Source organism: Syngnathus acus, chromosome 11 (assembly GCF_901709675.1).
Source record: "Syngnathus acus chromosome 11, fSynAcu1.2, whole genome shotgun sequence".
NCBI lineage: Eukaryota > Metazoa > Chordata > Actinopteri > Syngnathiformes > Syngnathidae > Syngnathus > Syngnathus acus.
Window position 1 is genome coordinate 6,622,854 of NC_051096.1, and position 23,673 is coordinate 6,646,526.

The window sequence follows — 23,673 nt, forward strand, 5'->3', positions numbered from 1 at the left end:
TTTTTTTCTCCTCCCTCATTCCATTGTAATGATAGAGAGACAGACAGGTAAGGAAGCACCAATTTAGAATCGTAGTTCAATGTAAACATGCCGATGGGCAAGCGATATTACACCGACAAAAGAAAGTGCACAGACGACATTTTAATGAACATTTTAGGTCCACAGTGTAAAGACAGAATGTCGACAATTTTTCAGACAAAAAGTCTTCGACAGTTTTCTAAATGCCACAACAAAACGAAATATACACTATGTACATTTGCTGAAAGCAGCCATGAACTAACCGTTCCTTGCTCACGCCTTAAATAAAAATTCAAAACAGACCACGGGAAACAATATTTTCGGTGCGCAACTGAAACAGTGGAAAAATACTCCAGTGGCATAGAAATAAATTCAAGTAGTTTGCGTAACATCAAACACCCCCCTGAGCATTGTACAGCGTGCCCAAAGTGCAAAAGGTAACAGCTAAAGATTTCACAAGGATCAGCTCCGTTCGCTTAATGAAGCCTAGTTTGAAGTCACAACCTACCCCAACAATTGTTATGATCATCCTGAGGAAAATTATGCTAATTGCATCCATTGGTAACTTTGGTATCCAAAAAAAACCCATTTAAGGACAACGAGGGTAAATGTTGTGTACTATGTCGACTATCCTGAGGATTGTTGGGGGTTGAGTGTGAGGTTGTACTTTTGTGTGTGTCTTGTGCTCACTGTCCTTCCTCCTCCCGCAGGAACTGGAAGACGGATGAGAAGTCCTTGTTGGCGTAGCCGCGGGATGCCATAACTCTGTAGATCTGGTGAGCGAGTGAACCGAGAGGAATGGACGTCTTGGTGTTGGTGGCTGTGTTTTGGGCCAAGCCGAGATCCTGGATAGCGTTTAAACAGAATAATAAGCTTTTGCTGCATTGACGCGCATAGGTATACATGTTATGGATATGGCAGCTCGACAACTGGACCACAAAAGGAGCATATGGACCATCAAACGGACCAAGCGAGCAGACGTGTTAAAGCTCTAAATGTGTCAGCTGGTGACTGTGATTGAGGTAGCGGACCTCATACATGTGGACTCACCATAGCGGTGTAGTCGCGCTATATAGCGAGAGCTTCACCAATGAGCTGAGTAGTAAAACCAAGTCAAATGGCAATAAAACGAAATGTAACACAATAAATCGCACACGAGGCTGAACGCTACCCCTGCCGCACACCTTAAACACGTTTAAAGGGACAGTGTGGGGAATATCTGCTCATTTGAAAACTATCTTCTATCACATTTTGAAGCTAGCGCTTTGTACCTTGGCCATGAGTGTCGTCCCAAAGCCTCCCTGATAGTTGTTGGCAGAAGGGACTCCCTCCATGACACCGGGGACGGGATTATATGAGTCGCTGGCCCAGCAGCGACCCGAGGACATGTTGAGGATCTTGGCCAGAAGCTTGGGGTCCAAACCCAGCCTAAAAGGGACGAGACGGAGTCGATGTATATTTCGAAAGAAGAGATTCTGGTACACATAAAATCTATGAAGCAGGGTGCAAGTAAAACATGGAGACAAATGGGTGCGGGGCAGCGGATGACCCCCATTGAACCTTGCGGCCGGCTGCCGCCATTCCTCAGCGTTAATGGCTGAAGGCTTTGTAATGCCGCCTAATGCAGTATTGATGTTTAGCGCCACGTCCATCCTTTATCAATCCTCTTTCATGAAGCAAAAAGTGGAAGAGGAGGAGGTGAAGTGGTTTAAGTCGCACTGGGGAGCCATAAACCTCACTGTCACTCTTCTTCCCTCCCTCCCTCCCTCCCTCCCGCCGGCTGCAGCATTATGCATGCGAGTTGGCGCCGAGCGTGACGCCGTGCCGAGCGTGACGGCGGAGAGGGTGTAACTGCAGCGTCTGTCGCTCGTGGAGCTCGCCGTCGTAAGTGGGCTCTGCTCTCAACGTGACTGTTAAACCATCATAGCTTCTTACAGCCGAGCCACGGCTAGCTTTTTACTAGCCGTCTACTAAGTAATTACGGACGGCTCGCATTGACACGCTCTCCACGTCTCGGCCTCGTGGCGTCGGTTTTGGAAATGCCGCATCAGCCGAGCTCTGATGGCTTTTCCAGCCACGCTCCTCCTCATCTCCTGCGCTGACGTGTCCCGTCTGAGGACTCGAGGGGACATATGTTTGACATCACCCCCCCGCCCCCAAATACATGGCAGCCCCTCCTTGTGTTCTGGGTCAGCAGCTGAAAAGGTTACGGGCCGGGAGCACAATAAAGCGCGTCCGAGCGCACGGATCATTTGTTCCGACGAGCGGGGACGTTGACGGCGAGCTGTTGTCCTCTGTTAACGATAAATCAATGAATCTCCCCTCCCGCTCCCGTGGCACTGCCGGGCGTTACCGCTCAAACGGTTGTTAGCCGGCGCTACGGAGGTGTTGGGTTTCCCTGCGGTAATTTGCGTGGCCGAAGCGACATGTCACGCTTTAACAAGATTGTCACGGGCACGCATAGTCACAGGCGGCGACCCAAACCGCCGATGAAAGATACGTGCCGACGGAGATGCGAGCGTGTTTATGCGCTAGCGGGTGAAGTTGATTTGCAGCACAGCAATTAGCTCCTCATCCTCATGCCACGCCACAACAGAGCCCGACTCCTGTTTGTTATTACGCTAAAGAGGTAATGAGCGCGCGCACACGAGCTTTAACTGTTTCATTTATAGAGGCAACAAGCACATTTATAAGCGCTAATCAATTCACTCAGGCGGCCATGAGAGGAAGATTGAATTCCTCTTTGCTAAAAATGGCAGTCTGGTGTCACGACCTTTTCAAATCACCTGCATGGGTCTAAGTGTGTACGCAAGCTATAAATCCTCTGCTTTCATGTTCATGATTGGGGGGGGAAAAAAAAAACAACTCACAGTTGGGCCACTTTTGCTATTCTTTCTGTGCAGTCTTAACCAACACTAACCCTTCACTGACTGCTTGACTGCATGCAGAAATTACAGCAGGCACAAATGAGGCAAAGGAGAGCAGAAGGGATTAAAAGGACAGAATAAAATAAGGAGCCAACACAAATAGGGCTGAGGAAGCAGAAGGAGGAAAAAGGCGTGTGTGCGTGTGTGTGTGTGTGTGCCTATAATTGTCATGCGCTGCGTTTCCTTGCACTCCGAGAACGTCACGCTCGGGTGGAGACGGGCCGAGCCTCCATCTGAGATCAACAAATTAGCTTCATGAAAAGAACTATGTGCGCGAGAAAGGAAATGGTGTGCTCGTCCCCATATGGACAGGTAAGACGACACACTTGTTTTGAGAAAGGCCGGCTTTATTAGCCAAGTCTTGCGCGATAACATTTTGGAATGTCACAGTGCGTGTGTGTGCGTGTGTATTAACTTGGGTCCAACCTTAAAAAAAGATATACTTGTTGGACATTATCATAATCTGCATAGTCATTTGGTAAAAGTCACAGACTTGAGTGTGTCGGCATATAATGCGGCAACGTGTGTTTGTGCAATGCTGCCATGTGTAAATCCATGTTGCTCTTTTAATGCCGTCCATATTTCAGTGGGCGAGCGAGGGGGGATTTATGTGCGAGGCCTCATGCCAATTTTCCTCTTCTGTCTCAGCAATGATAAATCAGTCACACCGGGCCGGCCGGCACAGCTGCACTCGGCCCGTGCGCGCACTCATTGCGGCGTCCAAACTAGGTTCACGGTGGCATTTAAGTCGTCAAAAGTCATCAAAAAACAGAATATTAACACTTGAGTAGCCTGACGGGGGAAATACGTATTATAATATCTGATTTAAGTGGTGTCCACCGACAGGATCTTGGTGAGAGCTCAATCAGCAGATGTAAATCAGAGGCAGCGACTCCACCCCCTCCATCCATCTTTTTAACAGATCCTTGAGGGCCACGCTGACCTCTTTTGCACATTCGTAAACTCAACGTTTCAAAATCCGGAGAGAAGCAGTAAATACTAGCACGGGTATACTGTCGACTCAGAAGGTTTGGAATGAGCATACCTGATGCCGAGGTTCATGGTCTCGGCGGTTCCGATCATGCCGATGGCCAGCAGCATGTTGTTGCAGATCTTTGCAGCCTTTAAGAAGATTAGGAAATGTTCATTGACAAAAAATGGATTACAGTGGCACCTTGGCTTAATGACTTGCAAATAGAAACTTGTTGATACATTAAGTGGATGCCTGGGGAGGCGGTCCCCCTTGGCCACCCCTTTGCGCGCCACTGGCATTTTTTTTTTTTTTTTACCTGTCCGGTGCCAACTTGTCCACAATAGATAACGTTGGCTCCCATGCAGGTGAGCAGTTCCTGCGCAGCGTTGTACTCCTCCTTCGCGCCACCCACCATGAAGGTCAGCTTAGCCAGACTGGCAGCACCGACACCTGAACACATCATATGAGCGTTAAGTGAGGTGATCAACTTCTCTTCAATACATGTGCTAAACATACGCTTACTACGTCGGCCACTTGACTGTTTCTCAAAAGGTCGGCGTTGCACTTTGCGCTTGTGTTCCAGCCACGGCGGGACCGGCGTGTTAAGTAGCCCGAGCACCAGAGGGACAGACGCATCTTTAAAAGCCGATTGTTGCAATCATCCACTGCACAACCCTCGTGGGATTTCTTGCCTTTTGTCCTACCGCCCTTTCTCTTACACATACACACACACGCAAGACAGCAGCTGTGCCTGAGGCTGCCCCTCCTCTTGGGGCTATCAGTGACATGCGTGAGGGGTAATTAACTTTACACTTTATCATGTTCAATTAGGCATCCCTCCCCATGCCTGATGGCTTAAGGAGCGTGCCATGTTGTGGGAGGCAAAAACAGCCCCCACCCCAACGTCCCCTCCCGTCTCTGCAGAGTCCTTAATGGGAAACAATAACTTCTTTTCAGAGCAGGCTAGCATCACCTCTTAAATGCTTCTTTAAACACACAACAGATTACTGGTCAAAAAGGAGCCAAAAATGGCTTGCTAGATCATGCACGTTTGCACTTTTAGCTTTCCAAAAGGGAAGTCGAGAGGAATCTCTTTGGGGGGTCGTGAAACTGTAATGAAAGGTCTTTTAATACTGAACACCTAATAATGGCAATGTTAATAATTAAACAGGGATTGGCAAAACTAAACTCAAGGATAAGTCATATGATATGAAAATGAGGTCAAGAGAGAAAGAGGGGGAAAAAAAAAAATCACATGGTATCAGGGAGAGGATGAGAACAAGCCTTGAAGTCGATTTGTTTCCAGCGGCAGAGTAAGCGCGTACACTTGGAAAGGGCAGTGCGACAACTGCTGCTTAATTAGCAAAGATCACGCTTTGTGGACAACTAAAGAGGCAATTATTGATAACACACTTGATGTGCTGATCAATACAACTCACCAAAGGGAAAGCAAGAGAGAAAAGAGGAGACACCAGTGGAGAATAACGATCTTCCTCGTCTTACCTCCCAACGCTGCTTCCCTCAAATTAACTAATCACCCTAATAAGCTCTTATGATGTGTAGAGGATTTCTATAAGCAGTGGTCATGCCGGAATGATGGAAGATCCCCACAAAAAAAAAAAATCATGATCGTAACGCGCATGCTTGTGTGTGTGGGAGTATCGGTGACTCAGTCCAACGTGCATACACTAAAGTTCATCCGTGTGTGTGTGTGCGTCATTACACGGCGTCCATGCGGGACGATACACTCTCGTGGCGTAGATTATGCACATATGCATCGGTCGGCGTGTGCAGAGGGACGTCCCGTTCTCGGGCCAGTTCTGTCAGAGACGGATTAAAGAGGAATCCTAATGAGGCTTCTTGAGCGCTGGGTGCACCGGCTCATCCATCCCAGCGGGAGTGACAGTCGGGGATCGTTAGCAGTGCGCAACTACACAACGCCCCCTAGGGGGAGACAACATGTGCACGCCTGTGTGTGTGGGGGGGAGGGGGGGGGGGGGTCTACTGTAATGCCACTCACTCATTCATTCATTTTCCTCCACTTATTCTATTCAGGGGATCTGAAATACTTTTGTTAGAGATAGCATGTGTCCTCTCTCGTCATCTGACCATGTCCATTGATTGTCCATCTCTCCAGTATTAGCTGTGCTTGCCCGGAATCCAAAGTGGCAGCAATTTTTTTTTGCCCACAGAAGAATCACGGCGAGTGGAAAAGGTGCATATATCTTGAGAGTTTAATGGAAATTGGCTGCGTCGTGCTGCTGTATGACAGATGGGCAGGCGCTGCGACGTGCTCACATGCGGCCCACGGCACATACGCGCCAGTCTCGCCTTCATCCGAGCCGCTCCCGCAGCAAAAGTTAACAAGCAGTCGATCAAACATTATTAGGGCAGATGCTTCGCAGCACGTCATTAAACATTAACGTCAGAGGGCTGAAACGTTGCGGAGGTAAAGCGACATCAGAGAAGCAACGTCGGTTAAGTCGGTTCGTAAGGAAGCGCCATTTTCATGACACCAAACAAAACAAACAACCAATGCAATCCACATGTCCTTATTAAGATTTTACACTCAAAGCTCCTTTTGAAGAACGGCAATGTTCTTACATTGAAAAGATCCAACGTCTATGCTAGTTTAGTTAGCCCGTTTAAGGAGTTTTCCATTGTGTGTTAGCATTAAGCTAATGAATGGACTTCCACGTGACAGAAATGTTTGCTCACAACTCAAAAGAAAAACAATGAATCATCTCATAGACAGCTTGCGACTTTCACAGCACCACTGTCGAACACATTTCACACCACAACTTGATTTTCCTTGCTGGAAACAAATGCAACCTTATTTGCAACCAAGTTTTCCCAGCTAAGTTTGGAGTCTATCAATGGGAGTTGACTGCCTGCAGTTGAAGCCAGCGGGGGTTAGAATATTCAGAGGCCACATGTGGTCGGCCATTATAATTACACCCACGGGAAGATTTTCTTCTCAAACAAATTAAAAACCCGACGAGGCGCCATTAAAACCATAACGGATATCGAGTAAATTCAGTGAAACCGTACAAGGGAATGGGCTGGCCAAAATCACACAGACGTATAAAAAAGTTACACTTTATCTGCCAACTTCATTCGTGTTCACAAGAAACTCTTTATCGTAATTCCTGCAAAACCATGAGAACTGAATCATACACGAGCAGAGTCTATTTTAGGGATCTTATAGCTTGAAGGGGCGACGTTTGCAAAGCCCTATTGACCACCACTTTAATAATCATCGCCATCATTACCATCAGCGTTCAATTCCGCGAGGGGGAGCCTGGTCAATGGTAGGTGACAAGACAACGGAGTGCGAAGGAGAAATCCGCAATCAATCCTTTCTCTCACCCGATGAGGCTCATTTAGGAAAAAAGTGCCAGCTAATAATGGCGCGCAATTAGGCGGCAGGCACCCGATACACAAACGTTTTAATGACGGTGATCACAACTGTCCTTCAAGTGACACCATGCTAATTCCGTGAGTGACACCGGAGTTACGTTTGACGGACAGAGTTGCTTAATACGACTCATTCACCAGCTGACTCTTTGTCCGGGTGCACGCAAACACACACGGGCACGCACAAACGTACACAACAGATGACATCGGGGAAGTGAGAGCCAGTCCACAGCTGCTGGGTCTACCTCCATCTGGAGCATGAGCTCCAATGACGCCCTCCCATCAGCACCCCCCCCCCTTGCATCGATGCTACCCCCGAGTGTGTCACTACAACCCGTCAATGGGAGGCTTGTTATGCTAATCTAGTCTTTGGGCCGCTGTCTCGCTAGTACTGGTTAGCCATCAAAATGACAGACTGCAACTACGCCGCCGCCCCCTTCCCGCTAACCGACCTTTGGGCTCCGGGACTCATCGTCTCATTAATCCCATTCTCAGACTGGATTAACCTGGCCTGAGTGATCTCCTGTTACTTTTATGATCAATGAGCGGCCAATTTCTCAAATGCAAGTAGTTCGACATCGAATGAGAAATTTCATTTCCCATCCTATAAAAATGATATGTACAAAAATCAATCACATTTTCAGTTTATTTGACTGGGGATAGTTTGATAATGTTTGTTTGTGTCTCTGAAGAACAAATTCTGCCATTTCTAAATGTACCCAATATTTGACTCTCAAGATGAACAAAAGACACAACCGGTGGCAGCCTTGGTTTGAAAAATGTGCTGTTAGTCGAAGACTTTAAGACCTCACAAATGAGCGGCATCAGCCCGATTGCCTATTCCCACTTTCATTTGCAGCTTGCTTTCCCATTGCTGGGAAAAAACACAATGAAAGTTTTTCGGGGTCCTTTTTAAAGGCATCATGCGTTAGCAATGTGGCACACCACCACCATGGGCAAATAGACACCAAGCAACACAAGGCAGGCATTCTGGCTCATTACTGCTAACAACCCTGCCACTTGCTAGCCAAAAGGTCTATTTTTGCATGTTGTGTGCCAACACCCTACTTTTGGGACATCAGACTTTGTTTTGTTGTGGATCAGCGCTGCATTTTACAAACAGGCAGCTGTGTGAGGGAGGGCACACCAAACTTCAGCGTCATTTGCATGAATTTTGTCCAGTACTGTCCAAAGTCTCTTTGTGATTTTCACCACGGTTCCACCTCTCCTTTGATTAGCTGCCCTAATGTCGAATTAGAGAGAGCGAGAAATTAAACAAGAATCATAAGTGTGTCACTCACAGCAGTGCTGTGCTGTGCTTGTTGTGAAATGTTTCAAACAGTGAAGAAGGCCAATTTGTCACAGAGCCCAGTTTTTATTGCTATTTGGGGAGGGTGCCATCTCCTGGTAAGGGCAGAGCACATTCATTCGTTATCCTTTACGTTGACAATTTCCCATTCGAGAAACAAACGTGAATAATCTTATTTCAGTTATGCAAGAACACAATCAACACATGGGCCACAGTTTTTTGTTTTTTCCCCCCGTGAATTCCTTTGCTAATTGCTAAATAGTATGCTAACAAGAAGAAGATGTTTGGCATAGCGAGTCATAGTCGAGGGTCAATCATTGGTCATCTCAGGCTAGTAAAAGAGGCTTATTTGGGAGACAGGAGGAGAAGCACAACCTTCACAGAGGAGTACACGCACACTGTTCGCTGTCTGCCGTATGTAAACAGCGTGTGTGTTAAGGGAGAGTATCTGGCTTAAAGCTCTGATCTCCACTCACTCACTCGCTGCAGACGCCAGCTGGTAAACATGCCATAGGCCCAGTCTCTGTTTGTAAGGGCAGCGGAGTGTGTCGTGATTAATTCGCCATTGCGCAATCGAAAGTCAGCTACCGGTCCCGAATGGCAGACTGGTGCGTCAGAACGCCACTCCGGAATCCAAATTTGCCCGCCAGTCCAAACCAGCCCCGACGTGACGGACAGTTTAACTCCTTCTCGTCTTATCTCCTTTCCTCTACTCTACTCTACTCCATGTGAGGGAAGCTTTTCCCCTCTTTATGACTCTTTATCTGACTTGAAAGGCACGAACACGGGATACCCGCCATTACTGCTCCATCAACATGAAAAAAAGCTCTGACGCGGGACTTCTCCAGCAAGGCTGGGCCCATTAAGAGCGACTGGCGATCCTGTGCTCTGTCAAGAAGCCATCACGAGCAGACAGCAGCGACATAATGAGGACTTAAAAGTTCAATCTTGCCTCAAAAACCTCTTGGTCAAATGCAGCAGTAAAAGCTTGAGATGGCACCTGACTGGCTCGCTAATTACAACCCATGTTGTGGTATTAACCTAAAAGGTCCCATGGTTTAAATTGACAAAGAATGGGTCAGGAACTTGGCAATGGGGTCACTGCGTTTGCTGCAATTGGATTCTTCTTTACTTTTATTCCTTTATGTTTAACAGCAGAGCAGCTTGTTAAGCGAGAAATAAAGCCGGGCTCTTTAATATCCAAAGTTCAAATGGGAACGAGACTTTAAAATTGAAGACATTTTCTATCCTGTTTGATGCTACAAAAAGAAAGAAACATATTTAGTGGTAGTGCAAAATATTTTACCTCCTGACACGGGTGCATCCATGAAGACGGCGCCCATCTTCTCAGCGGCTAACGCCATCTCTTTCGAGACGGCGGGGTCGATGGTGGAAGAGTCAATCAAAAGTGTTCCCTTCTTTACCTTCCTAATGATAAACCAGAAAGATTTTTAGTTGCATATCTACCAATCAATTCAAAGGTTGTTTTTCCTCGTGTTGCACTCAAATCAAGGGCGAAAACTTACTTAAGAATGCCATTGGGGCCCGTGTAAACTTCGATGACATTTGGACTGGATGGAAGCATGGTGAAAATGCGGTCTGCTTTCTCAGCAACTTCTGCAGGGGAGTCCACTACCTATTAAAATAAATACATTTATGAATAAAGTTGATTTAGGACAGCTTTTAGTGAATTGCAGCATTTCATCACAGAGCCACCAAATTATGACCCTAACAAATCATGAACGAATATGACGAACAAAATTACACAATACTGTGTGTCGTCTTGAAGTGTGTTACCTGGGCACCCAGATCCCGCAGCTCCTTGCAGGACTCGGGAAAGACATCAGTAGCAATAACGGGGTAGCCATTTTTCAGCAGGTTCTTGGCCATGGGACTCCCCATGTTTCCCAAACCAATAAACCCAATGGGTGTTTTGGAGGCCATAGACCGCATTGATGCTGAATTGAGAGGGAATAAATGGAGACAGATTTGATTTTGTTGAGTTGAAAGTCCAAGGAGGAGTGCAGTCCAGTACAGTAGCAGGCGGTAATAAAGTTGTGAGAAGCTAAGCGATAAAACGCCAAGTGTGATTCAGCCTGTTGCAAGACTGGTGATGAATAAAACACTGCATATGCAATGAGAATCAGATGAAATATCATAATAAAAATATTTCTATGGAAATATTGTGCAGAATGCGTCACGTCATCACTCTGCAGGTCACTTGCAGACAGCTTTTGGGAATTGTGGCCAGGCTGTTAAACAGTTCAGGCTCAGCCAAAGTTCTGGCAGGTTAACAATACTAAACACTGGCAGTGCACCAACTAGACAACAGTAAGGCTTTAACTGCAAATGTTAAGACTATCTTAAATCTGCCAAACCGTAGTAAAGAAAGTTTATCACATTGGCATTAATTAGGCAGCAAGGGTTACAAATGATACAGTTCTGATAGAAAAAAAACAATAAGCAGTGATTGCTGCAAATAAAAAATTGTGCCAAGTACTGGTTGATTTTGTTGTCTTATATAGGCTTGATTAGAAAATTAACCGTGCATTTTAGGGAAGGACTATGTATATATCATTTTTGGTGTTGCAAGACAATCCAGCTGTTGATGAAAAGATGCTGTTATAAGACCTTGCATGTTATTACTAGCTACTAGCATTAACAATTGAAATCGCATACAAATAAAATCATTTAATGTTGCATTTATTGCATGTCGAATGCAGAGCAGGTGATCAACTTATGACTTCAATCTGCTAACACAGCTAGCATTGGCTACCATGCTGCAGAAGTCAGGTAAGTGCGCATTCTCTCTGTGCAAACACACGGAAATATTGAGACGGGGAAAAGAAAATTATATAACAATATGGGCGGATACGTTACCAAAGGTTGGGCTGACATTCCACTTTTGCAAAATAATTCGACAACCTCTCAATAAAGCTGCCATGCTTTTCTCCCCTTGACCTCAACAGTCTGCATAGAGTGACAGCTAACACGCCGGTGTTCAGCCGTCTCGAATGATTGACAGCTAAATCAACCAATTGTAGTTGGAGGATTGTCACATTAGCCAATAGGAATGAGCCAAGGCGGGGTAGCCTTTGTTTTCACGGATATGTGCTATTCTAACGTGCGCAATCCTCAAATGTATTTATTTAATGTGCTTTAGGGTGGATTGAAATGAAGAATGACACCAGAAAATACCTTTTGCTTCATGCTTTTGTTCGTTTTTATTAATCTCTTTTCAGGCTCAGCATCCGTAGTCGCCTCCTCATCCCCGGAAGTTGTCAGTGGTTTGCTTTCAGGAAGCGGCGCATCATCATCATCGTCTGCGCTTTCACAACATCGCAGACAGGACAGGGGCCAAAACAACGATCTACGCGCAAATTAATCCCTATTTTCACACTCGGAGTTCTTTAAAATGGGTACTGTTTAATTTTGCAGCCGTTTTGGCAGCCGTGATGTTGTCGGTTGAGCTATTCTCTGTGTGCATGCCTCGTCACGAGTGCAATGTTTTGCAAGATAATGACTTGACACGACATGGCCTGTTCCCAGGCTAACGTTAGCTGCTTAGCAACGATGAGACTCCTGCGTACTTTGTCAAGATCGGATTATCCTCAAAAGTTGAGGACACGTATTGCAGTGTGCATAGCCACAATAACAAGGGTTTTGGATTGGGTACTAGGTCTTGCAGCAAATGATTATTGTAACTTGGCATTTGTTTACCTCAGCTTTTTGTTTATACGTGTAGTTCTTGCATTCTAATGATTCTGAAGATGACAGGAGCAAATATCAACATGTCATGTATTTTCTAAATTTGTCATGAATCACCACATGTAATAGCAATGGAAAAACACTCAGTTAATCGGTGCAACCATCTTGAGTATATAATAAAGCAACTGTCCTTTTATCTTGTACAATAATGTGCATGACATCATGTGTACCTTTGTTTTTGATGTGCAGATTTGATAGAAGCAGCCATGTCCAACTTTCTTTCATTTGGGGTCAAATCGTAGTTTCTTCAGGAGGGCTGGTTATGAAGGTGAAAGCCACAGTTGATATTCACCCCAGTCTTTTGATTTGTTTCCTTTACAGACAAATGAAGTGAGCGGCAGATACAATGTCCTCGTTCCAGGTGGTGGATACCTCACCTGGCAGCAGCGTCAGTATCATGGAAACGTCCAACTTTGCCCATGTCATCTTCCAGAATGTTGGCAAAAGTTTCCTGCCTCAGGCACCTCTAGAGTGTCGCTACACTCTCACTCCTTACATCCCACCACACCCGAAAGACTGGGTTGGCATCTTTAAGGTAAAATCAAATGACCAAATGTTGACCCACAACATCTTTATCCATTTGTGTTTTTCAATCCTGTCTCTATTTCCTCCTCGCCACCCTCCCGTTTACTATACTATACAATCTAAGCCCCAATTAACAGGAAATGCAAAGTAAGAAATGAAACGTCCCCGTAAAGTCAAAACCCAAACATTTTATTGTTGTTGTAAGACGTCGACTTCAAATCAACCGGCTCAATTAAAACAACATAAAGTTGTTGGAAGTTTATTTGGAAAAAGTCGATTGGAAAATGGCTTGTCGTAATCCGTGCTAATTAAACGCGTTTGATGGTTAGGTCCTCATGTCTGATGTCTGTGCTCTTACGCAATTCTATTGGATCTGGGTGTTGTCTGTGTATTCGACAGTATTCCGCACAACATTCAGCATTATACAATTCACGTCTGTTTCAGTGAGAAAGAGAGAGAGTGGAAGCTGCCAGGATACAGGGATGACTCACTGCACAAACTCACTTGCTTTAATTCAGTTGTGCACCGATGCCTCCTAGTGGCGGAAAGTGGTCATAACCTCCCTACGTGTGTATATTGACTGTAAACACTAGCAGCATTTGTACACATTTGTCAACTTTTGTCTTCAAGTAATTTTCCCCATAAACCCTTTAATACATTTGTCTGTTCAAATGTTGATTTAGTTGAAATGTGACAAAGCCAACAGCTGTCTAAAAAGCCCCGTGGAGGATTTTGGTCGTGGCATGTTTGTTGGGTGAGCGGGGAGAAACCCGCCACGCTAGAAGTATAATTTAGGTGTCATCGCACTGTTCGCTCACACCTTGCCGGAATGATTGATAGTCACCGTGCCTATGATTACCTTATAACATCACTGCTGTGCTCGGAATGCCGCACCATACCAAAGCCAACGTCAGTCACCTTCACTCTGCAATTTGCAAAATTATTTATGTCTCTTCGCCGTTCCGCAAACACGCGTGAGCGGGCAAGCCGAGCTGGCGGGAGGACATGGTGGGCCAAGATAGAAAGGACAAAGCCTCGTGTTCTGCTTTTCTTTGTCGCAGTTAATAAACATACCTGCTGTGTTAGTCAATTTCGATTTAGAGTTTCTGAGTGACATGTGAATCTCCAACGCTTTCATAGGTTTGGCTGCCGTCAAGACGTTTCGTGGCATGTTTCACTTGCAGAGCCACTAACTGCCATCCAAGTGCCAAACTCCTGTGTTGCTACATTTTTTCTTCATATATAGCAATGAGGTTATCAGCCGTGCCACAATTACGGCACATGTGTTTTGGAGCAACAGGTTTATGACAAAGGAGGAAGTTGAGGTTCATCATCTGCTTACAGAAATAAAAATTTGTGACATTCACCCTGAGCAATGCTGACTCACCTCACGACTTGCATGCTTTTGCGCGTGTCCTCAGGTTGGCTGGAGCACAGCTCGAGATTACTACACCTTCCTGTGGTCCCCCATGCCTGAAAAATATGAACCAGGAAGTACAGTGCACACGACTGTGGTCTTTCAAGGTACACAATCCACACACAATTTCAGCCAGTGTGTGTCGACTTGGGCTTTTCTGAAGTAACTTCACAAATTTATGACGCGTATAAAAAGCAGCACTTTTATTTAATAAGGAAACATAACCGCAAATGTCGGCCTGGGACCGAAGCGCCTCTGAAACCACACACACACACACACACACACACACACGGGAAGGGCCTGCAAACTAGTTTTACTGTCCCTGGAACGGTCCAATATTACACAATGAAAATATGAGCGCATGCTGTGGTGTGTCACTAGTCAGTTAAAAGTAGTTTGCAGACGGATTTCCTGCACTTAACATCTCCACCATTCAAAGTGTGGGAGGCCTGAAATGACCATTTTCTTTGACTTCTTCTGTCTGCTACGTCCATTGTTCTATCGTCCAGGTTATTACGTCCCCAAGTCTGATGGGGAATTTTACCAGTTCTGTTACGTGACGCATGGCGGTGACATAAGAGGGGCCAGCACACCATTCCAGTTCAGGTCAGCCACACCCAACGAGGAACTGCTGACTGTCAGTGAAGATGACAGCAATTCTGACATACTAGTGGTCACCACCAAGACTGGCCTGCTGGAGGTGTGAATTTTTAGATTTGATCCCTTCTTGAGCACACACACCACAAAGTGGCACACAATAAAACGATATTTATCCCTCAACATGATTTATTTGGCAGCGGGTGGAGGAGGCGCAGCAGGAGCGCAGGGAGCTCCTGCAGGCCATGCGGCTCCTCCAGGAGGAAAAGCAGCAGCTCCAGGAGGAGCAGAAACGACTTTCCCGGGAGCGGGAGCAGGAGAGGGAGACGTGTTGCCTGTTGCGTACGCACAACCAGGTCAGATATTTCAACTAATGTAGCTTAATCCTTTTTTTAACTACAACATAGAGAGGAAGGAAAGTCATTGTTGTAAATATTTCGCAAACAAGAAGGCCTATGCAGGAATGAAGGTGACGAAGTGGAGTACTTTTTTTAGGCGTACGTGTGCACACACACACACACACACACACACACACACACATTATATTGCCCGAGCCAGTTTCTCGCCAGTGATCACAGGTCTGAACTCTTCAAAGGCAAGCAGATTTCTGAATAATCTGCATCCAAGCTCAAGAGAGACACAATTAGCTTCAGCATGTGTGCGTCTGTTTAACTCTGTGTGTGTGTTAGTGTGCACGGCAGTCTTTGTCTGCGGCTTTAACGACCCGGCTCACTGGGCTGGAACGAAATGGCGACTCCGATTTCCCGGGCATCTGGCGTCAGGGACGATGCCATCGCAACCACAGAGTTAACAAACATGACGTCAAACGTGCACATCGAGGTCCAGTGGGCTACCCAACGCACACACAAACACACCTACGCAAACGCTCATTATGCTCGCAAAGCCTTTTCGGCCATGTGTGGAATGAGAGGAGGGTAGTCCACAAAACCGCCAGGCCCAAGCTGAGGGACAAACACCCCTTAGTCACGCGATGGCTTTCTCGCTGTTTGTTGCCGCCTGTCTGTGTTTCACTTTCATTTCAAATGGTAAATTGAAATTCATAGTTACTAAATTGACTGTTAAAAACACCATTCATGTATGCAGAAGAAATATTTTGAAATTTATACTGTCAAACTCATAAACTGTTATGTGATTACTATTAGTGTTAATGGCAAATTTGACAACGCGGTTTGGCTGGAAGATGTGATCATAATTTTATTATCGTGTGTTGTTGGAGTCTTGTGTGCTAACGCCCTCTAGCGGCGATATCTGGTGCAGGTCCAAAGTTAGCAAGCTGCTTTGAGTTAGATTTTTGTTGTTGCGCTTTTTATGAAGGGCAAACTAAATTATGGGGTAATACACACACATTTATTTTACAGTAGGCATTCCTGATGAAAATATCCTTTTGAGTTTTACACGAGATGCTAAGTACATTTTTTCGGCTGCTAATTTTATGACTACACTTTTTATAAGGTCTTTATGAACTGCTAAAGTGCTTCCCAAACAGCAGCCATAAAAAAAAAATCATACAATGATTTTCAGAGCCAAGCCTGTAAGAGTCATGGCCTCTGGGCAAACTGTGTGCATGTCCACTTTGGACGTTACAGTCCTTTCTTTTGTCCTTAACTAGCACAACTATGTGTGCGCATGCCTGCGGTGTAAATAAATTACAATTGAGGAAGTGGAAGCGCTCTCATTTGGTGACAACTGATTTTAGTTTCTCTTGATTTACTGCTCTTTGCCACTGATCGATGCACACGTTCAAACACGTCCTGAGAAGATGCACCACGTGACGAAAACTGACATTCTGTCATTTACCACACAGCGCAACATAGCGCTAACCATCTGTCATTCACTCATTGGCATTTTGTGAGATTTACCTTCGGCCTGCTGAACGATGCCACCGATTTTGATGTCATCGTACTCTGTCAACATCTCTGTTCCTCAGGAGCTCCTGCGCTCGTCCCAGTGTATGTCAGAGGAGCGCGAGGAGGTGAGGAGGAGACTGACGGAGGCGACGGATCGAGTGCGCCAGCTTGAGGAGGACCTGCTGGGAGTCACTCAGAGAGCCCTGCAGAAAGAGACGGAGATGGACTGGTGAGTGACGGGATGTGCGTAAGTGTCCATCTATCATCATTCCTTTCTGAGAGAGTGTTGAATGAAGGTGTTGAAGATTTCGTCACTGCCTTTTAATCAAATGAAACACATGTGGGAAGTAGGCTTGTCATTGAAGGTGATATTTTCAAACGAGTGCTCTGTGCCAGATGGTTTGCAAGGTCCATCTTCACTTTGGCCCTCGACTCTAATTACCTCTTTAGCCTGCGTGACCGTCAGAAGAAGCTGACAGCGGAACGAGACAACCTGGACAGCCAGCTCAAGAACGAGAAAGACGAGAGGGAGCGCTACAAGGTGAGAAAAAAAAAAACACACCTCAAAGAGTTGTCCTTCTGAGCTTTTGATAAATAAGCACTCGTGCAGGCCCATCTGCGCAGCACTGAGCTGGAGAACACCAAGCTGAGCGCCGAGCTGCAGATGCTTAAGGCTGTGGAGCTCAACCGGGAGGTGACCATCGCTCAGTTCCAGGAGGAGCTGGAGAGGCTGAGGAGCTGTGTGGCCCAGCGGGACAGTTTGGAGAAAGAGTTGCTCACACTCAAAATGGACAAGGTGGTATGCAAGATGATGACAGACGTAAAAAAAAAAAAAAAAAAAACTTACTATTATTACCTTGCATCTCTCTCCAGGCCGAGCTGACACGTCTACGCGAACAACTCCGTCAGGCCGAGGAGCAGCTGGCCGCGTCTCGCCAGCAAGCGGCCTTGCTGGCCTCGGAGCTCCGCGACTCAGCCAGCGCCCGGGACCACTCCATGAGCGAACTGTATCGCGCCCGCCTGGAGGCCGACAAGCTCCGCGCCAGTCTGGCTGAAGCGCAGGCCGAGTGCCAGCGTATGGAAAGCCAACTGGACCGCATGAAGAGCTCTGCGCACAGGGACGTGGTCTGTAAATCACAATTTGTCGAGTTCATTGCATTCAGTGTACATTCCGTTTTTAAATATTTGACATTTGACAGAGCGTCGGGACCAACGGAGAGCTGGCACCCAGCGTACTGATCGTCTCCGAGGTGGAAGCCGAGCTGCAGAGGGAGGTGGAGGAACTGAAGCTGCGCCTCCACATGGCCGCCGAGCATTACAAGGAAAAATACCGCGAGTGCCAGCGGCTCCGCAGGCAGGTGGCCAAACTGAACACGAGCGAGTCGCACGCGGTGAGTGATTGTGCGGCGAAACCAGAAAGACTCAGCAAACATTACACAGCCGCATATTTGCATACGCTTTCCTCCGCACAGGAGCACAAGAGAAACGCATCGACCGAGACGGTCTTGGAGCCTCTGACCCCAAGCCCTGATTCACCCACTGCAGGTATGAGTTAACATAAACGCATACAAACAATCCTTAATAGATTCACAATTTAAACGTTCAACAATATAACGTCATAAAATCCTCTCGCAGGTCAAGTAAGGCAACCTCGGAAATATGTAACCCACTTGAAAGCGAATACCTTGTGTCAAAAGCTTCCAACGTGCCGATAAATTACAACTTGTGTCTTGCACTTGGCAGTGCAATTTGCACAATGACGGCCTTCCAGTTGGCTCTTTTTTTTTTTTTATCATACGCCAAACAATGTGTTGTGCGTTGGTTAAGAGGAATTCAAGTCCCAAGTTGTTTTTGTAATGTGTTTAAACTGCAAGGCTAAAAAAAATCATGACAAATAAATTACTATTAATTGATACATTTGGTTGACACGTCACCGGAACATTATTATTATTATTTTTTTTGCAGGAAGTATTGCGGCAGGAGCCTTCCAAGAGGCCTCTACCTTGACAATCAGCTCTGAGCTGGAAAACCTGGAATGTACACACAGCAGCACAGAGACTGAGGAGAAGCAGACCGCAAAGTCGACGGGGAGCGCTGAGGCGGACCTGGAAGAGGAGAGGAGGGAGGACAGCCTGCGGCTGACGAGCTGGGTGGAGGTCCAGACAAAGTGGGCGGGCAGCGAGGGGAACGCCGAGGCCCAGCAGACTCCGGAGGAGGAGGGGAGAAGAGGGGAAGAAGAAGAAACGGCCCAGGGGGAACACAGCAACTCCGTGGAGGAGGAGCTTGCGTTGATGGAGGAGAAGTGGAAGGAGCAGTGCGCCATCAATGAGACTCTCAAACAACGTCTGGCCAATGAGGAGGAGCGATTTAGAGTGAGCACCACTGCCAAACTTAACCACAAAATTAAACACGTAAGCCGCGCTGACATCGTCAATCAAAACGGAGCATTTTGCTCTGTCGGATCTCCTTGGCTTGCTTGTGTACCTAATTGAGATGTGGTGAGTGTACACAGAGGAAGAAAAAAAAAAAAAGGCAAATGGCTTTGTCAATACTAGTTAAAAGCCTCCATTTTAAGTTTGAGGTCTCAAAGGTTCAAATGAGCCTGTTTTTCAGTACCTGAACACCTTGCACCTTAACGGCCCGAGTTAACGTGACTATAACGACTTAAGAGCGGGCCTGTTTATCGGCGCTCTAAGCAAAAGCCCCCACCCCAACACCCCCGTCTTTGATCGGACCTCCTGTCTGAGTTGAGGGCCTAGTGTGTCCTGTGCGTCTCTTAATGGCCAACTGGGGGGGGGGGCAACCGCCATGTTTTACGACTGTTTACATCAGGCACAGAGGGGATGAAGCCAGAGAGACAGACAGACAGTCGGTACTGCTGACTCCCCACCTGAACTTCACCCTCTAATGCTGCACCATAAATCCCTCAGAGCGCGGAGCGGGGGGGGGGGGGGGGGGGGGGGTGCACCAAAGGAGATGAAAGAGAATTGGGGCAGGGGGGGGAGCGGAAAAAGCAAACACAAGTCAAGAGTTAGGAAAGTGGGCCGGACAGACAGACATGAAGCAGAGAGAGAAGCCGAGGGGATTTGGAATCTTAGTAATGGGATGAAATGAGAGACGATGGGACTATCCCACAGTGTCTCCCAGATTTACTACCATCCTGTTTCTCGGCGGCCCGAGATCAATAGCAGATCAACAATGAAACTTCTGTTATCAGGGATTGTTTGCTTTCGGTTTCCCTGCAGGCGCTCCCAAGATGAATTAAAAGCTGCACTAAAATGCACTTTTGCTAGTTATTAACTTGCCGTTCTCTGTGTGTTTGTTTTAAGGTGCAGATGGCAGAGCGGATCAGCGAGGTGACGGAGTCGACGGAAATTCAAGTTTTGACCGCTTGACCTTCTTTGGCGAAATGAATTTTCTCCCTTGGCAGGAATTGCATCTCATCCTGAGTCGGCAAAGGGGGCAGGACGCCCGCGATGAAGGGGCTGAGGTTTGGCGGCAGATGGCAGAGCGGATCAGCGAGGAGATGGAGTTGAAACGTGAGGAGCGACTAGATGAGGTAGGCCTGTGCAAGGAATGGACTTTCTTGACTCATTTGAGGTTTTTTTTTGAGCATGTGCTCTTTAGTCACATCGTCCTTTCCCCTGTCCTCCCCCCACTAATTAATCTCTCTCTACCTGCTTACTTTCCCGGTGCCATTCTTTCATGCAAATGCCAGGCGGCGTGTCTGTTTCACCTTCCCAACCCTGGTTTAAATGTTAAACCTGCTAACAGAGCACTAATGAAGTCATCCGGCAAGGTCGGTGAGGAGGGGAAAGCCCAAGTGTGACACCTATTACAGTAATGAGTAGGCTACTAATGCTAGCGCGTCACATATTATCACAAAGGGTAACGATGGTGTCGAAGGAAATGAAAGTTGGGACCGCTTGACGTTCTTTGGCTAAGTCAATTTCTCCCTTGGCAGGAATTGCATCTCCTCCTGAGTCGGCAAAGGGAGCAGGACGCCCGTGATGAAGGGGCTGAGGTTAGGCGGCCCATGGTGCTGCGGTACCCGCTGCCTTACCCCCAGGACCCCTCGCCGCCCCCATTGGTACCACAGAGGCCCGCGGAGCTGCAGTTTGGCAACCCATACGCCACTGACCCCACGCAAGGTGTGCTAGCGGTTCGCTACCCAAGGCCAGATCATCAGTCATTGATCTTATTTGTTGACATTTATTTCTAGATCAGGAAGGAGATGTCTCGCTAACTCCGGAGCAACTGAGCCGCCCTCCACCCGAGGCCCCACCTTGCGCCACTCCATGCGCCCCTCCGATCTCCCCTACAAATCCGAACCCCGGCCCGGCGGCGCCAGGATGGGACAGAGAGGTGGTCTGCATCCAGCCTTCACGCAGCACCAGCCCCCCGGAGAACGCGGAGAACCCGCCCGAGGAACCTCAGAACGTAAGAACATTCATTTGAAGTATGGCGTTGATGCTTTAGCGCCATCCCGTGGCATTTCTGCGCAATTATAAACTCCTTTTGGCATTTAAATGTTTTATTAGGTTGTACGGGAGAAATCTTTGCTCTACCTACCTGTTTCGGTCATGGAGTCTTCCATCGTTGGTCTCGTTGTGTGTGTTGTAGGCCGGCGACGGGGCGCAGCCATCTTGTGACCATCAGTCCAGCCGACCTGCTGAAACAAGAAGAGGCTTCTGCTTTGACTCCAGGTAGTTGACACAATTGTATGACTGGGCCCACCTGTCCACATTGAAACTCAATTCCGCTTGTCCTCGTCACCTGGCAATGCAACAGCGGCGACAGCCACAAGCGCTGCCCGCTGTGCGAGGTGATCTTCCCGCCGCACTTTGAGCAGAGCAGCTTCGAGCAGCACGTGGAGAGCCACTGGAAGGTGTGCCCCGTGTGCTCCGAGCAGTTCCCCCTCGACTGTCAGCAGCAACTCTTCGAGAGGCACGTCCTCACACACTTCGACGGCCACGTGCTCAACTTTGATCAGATTGAGTGATGCCCCCCTCTCCCCCCCTTCCTCCGATCCCATCCCGACCCCCGTCAGAGGTTCGGCTATGTTGTTAAGTGTACAATCATCGGCACTATTTGCAGGTTACAGGTTATGTCGAAGCTATTTGAGCACTTATTCCATATCCTCGACATCCCCGTGGCGCTAGTATGCTCTTTTTCATTCACTAGTACTCATTTTACACATAATGGCAGTTAACCAGTTAAATTCTGAGCGAGCCTACCAGACCCAACTAGTGTCTTGCAATAGCAGCTTGCTTATCGAGGATATGCAATAAATTCTCAAACAGCTTCTCATACTCCAAGACACAATAAGCTTTGCTTCCACTTTATCCTTTACGTTATAAAGCTCATCTTTGTTTCTCTGAAGCACCTTTGGTTGTGCATGTGGATATTACTGGTATGTGTTAAAAATTGTTTAAATAATTATAAAAGCTATTGGCTGTAAAAAAAAAAAAAAAAAAAAAATCAAAACACATTTCAAGTGAGGTGTTGACAGACTTGATCGCTTCCAAACCAGAACGCTGCTTTTCTTCAGGAAAGAGGAAAAAAAAAAAAATCAAAAGTTATCAAAGTATCTGCCATAAAAAATGTTGATTCTGAATGTAATGTACATATAGAAATATGTGTGTGATGTGTACTGTTACCGCCCTCGGTTTGGTCATATGGATGACTGCCATGCACTTTTCCGCTTTATGTTCAGGTGGTAGGAAGCTGGAAAAAGACACTGAATGGGAGAACATTTGAGCTTTTATTCCATATCGTTGATATCCAGCTTAAGCCGAAAGTGACGAAAAAGAAAAAAAAAATGACCAAGACATAGTTGTCGGAGTACATGGACCTTATTCTGGATATCAAAGACAGTGAATAGTGGCTTCATATCATTTCTGTCATTACCTGACGGTGTTGTTTATTCAGGCTTTAAAAATTGCACACCAATCACCAGGCCAGTGTGTGTGTATGTATCTGTGTGAATGACAAAAATCTTAATGAATAAATGAACTTATCCAGGCGCACGTGATTTCATTTTTTTTTTTAAAAGAAAACACAACTTGACTGTCAGGTCAGGCTTTACTTTTGCATTTTTTTCAGGCAAGTACCTGTTTACATTGAAGCAGCTTCTCGTTTATAGAAAGACAGTAGACCCCCCCCCCCTCCCTCCCCTCCCCGAATACAAAACACTTATGTCCACGTTACATACGAAAATATAATTTAAAAGCACTTAACAAACGGACATGTTGTGATACATTCACTGTACATTGTAAATATGGGACTCCTGCATGTGTGGATTGCACCCACCGACCTACTCAACGTGTCTAATACTGTCCCGCTCGCTTCATGGTCCTTGTTTGGAGTTGTTACCGTGACGACCGGAATGACAGAGCTGCTCTGGTTCACGGGTAGGAATTTTCTTAATGCACAAAAGAAGAGTGGAGAATGAGCGCAAATGTCACTGGACCCACCACAAACACAATGGTCTTATTGATCAAGTGGTTCACGTCGCCCCACCCGACAGGCATTGCGGAACAAAAAGAATCCCTGTAAGGGGGGCAACACCACCGCTTTCCTGCTCCCCAGGAGTGACCTGGCACAGAAACATGATACATCCACACACTAAACGGCACAATAACACTCTAGGCTGATGTCTTGAAATGCAAAAAAAAAAAAAAAAACACTCGCGACACACACATCTGGAATGCTGTCATCTACAACACACAGAACAGGCTGTAGTTGCTAATCTCATCTTTTTTTTTTTTAAGTACAAATCACCTTTCAGAGTGCATGCATTAGAACATTCAATGTACACCCACTTGTTTTTTTTTTTCTCTAAGGTTGGCGGC

The 23,673-nt window shown here is 46.6% G+C and overlaps 2 protein-coding genes across 5 annotated transcripts; one reads left to right on the plus strand and one right to left on the minus strand.

Annotated features, from left to right (window-relative positions):
* Window positions 1-122: 122 nt before the first annotated feature.
* hibadha (3-hydroxyisobutyrate dehydrogenase a) lies at window positions 123-11,966 on the minus strand. Of its 2 annotated transcripts, none has more exons than XM_037263281.1 (8): window positions 11,843-11,966; window positions 10,442-10,602; window positions 10,171-10,280; window positions 9,951-10,072; window positions 4,235-4,368; window positions 3,991-4,067; window positions 1,290-1,446; window positions 123-863 (listed from the first exon to the last, which is right to left on the minus strand). In XM_037263281.1, exons 2-8 carry the CDS (start codon window positions 10,595-10,597, stop codon window positions 705-707), a joined length of 915 nt encoding a protein of 304 aa, XP_037119176.1. In that variant the 5' UTR covers window positions 10,598-10,602; window positions 11,843-11,966; the 3' UTR covers window positions 123-704. The 2 variants fall into 2 exon arrangements, with proteins under 2 accessions (XP_037119176.1, XP_037119175.1); XM_037263280.1 differs by lacking the exon at window positions 11,843-11,966 and adding an exon at window positions 11,525-11,654.
* Window positions 11,940-22,844, plus strand: tax1bp1a (Tax1 (human T-cell leukemia virus type I) binding protein 1a). Of its 3 annotated transcripts, XM_037263245.1 has the most exons (18): window positions 11,940-12,063; window positions 12,734-12,947; window positions 14,359-14,461; window positions 14,864-15,054; window positions 15,152-15,307; window positions 16,900-17,048; window positions 17,270-17,360; window positions 17,430-17,615; window positions 17,693-17,944; window positions 18,019-18,210; window positions 18,292-18,364; window positions 18,785-19,191; window positions 20,149-20,175; window positions 20,250-20,378; window positions 20,784-20,970; window positions 21,042-21,259; window positions 21,443-21,525; window positions 21,611-22,844. In XM_037263245.1, the coding sequence occupies exons 2-18, from the start codon at window positions 12,759-12,761 to the stop codon at window positions 21,819-21,821; spliced, it is 2,844 nt and encodes a 947-aa protein (XP_037119140.1). In that variant the 5' UTR covers window positions 11,940-12,063; window positions 12,734-12,758; the 3' UTR covers window positions 21,822-22,844. The 3 variants fall into 3 exon arrangements, with proteins under 3 accessions (XP_037119140.1, XP_037119141.1, XP_037119142.1); XM_037263246.1 differs by lacking the exon at window positions 20,149-20,175 and having other exon boundaries at window positions 18,785-19,193; window positions 20,318-20,378; XM_037263247.1 differs by lacking the exon at window positions 20,250-20,378.
* The last annotated feature ends 829 nt before the right edge of the window (window positions 22,845-23,673 follow it).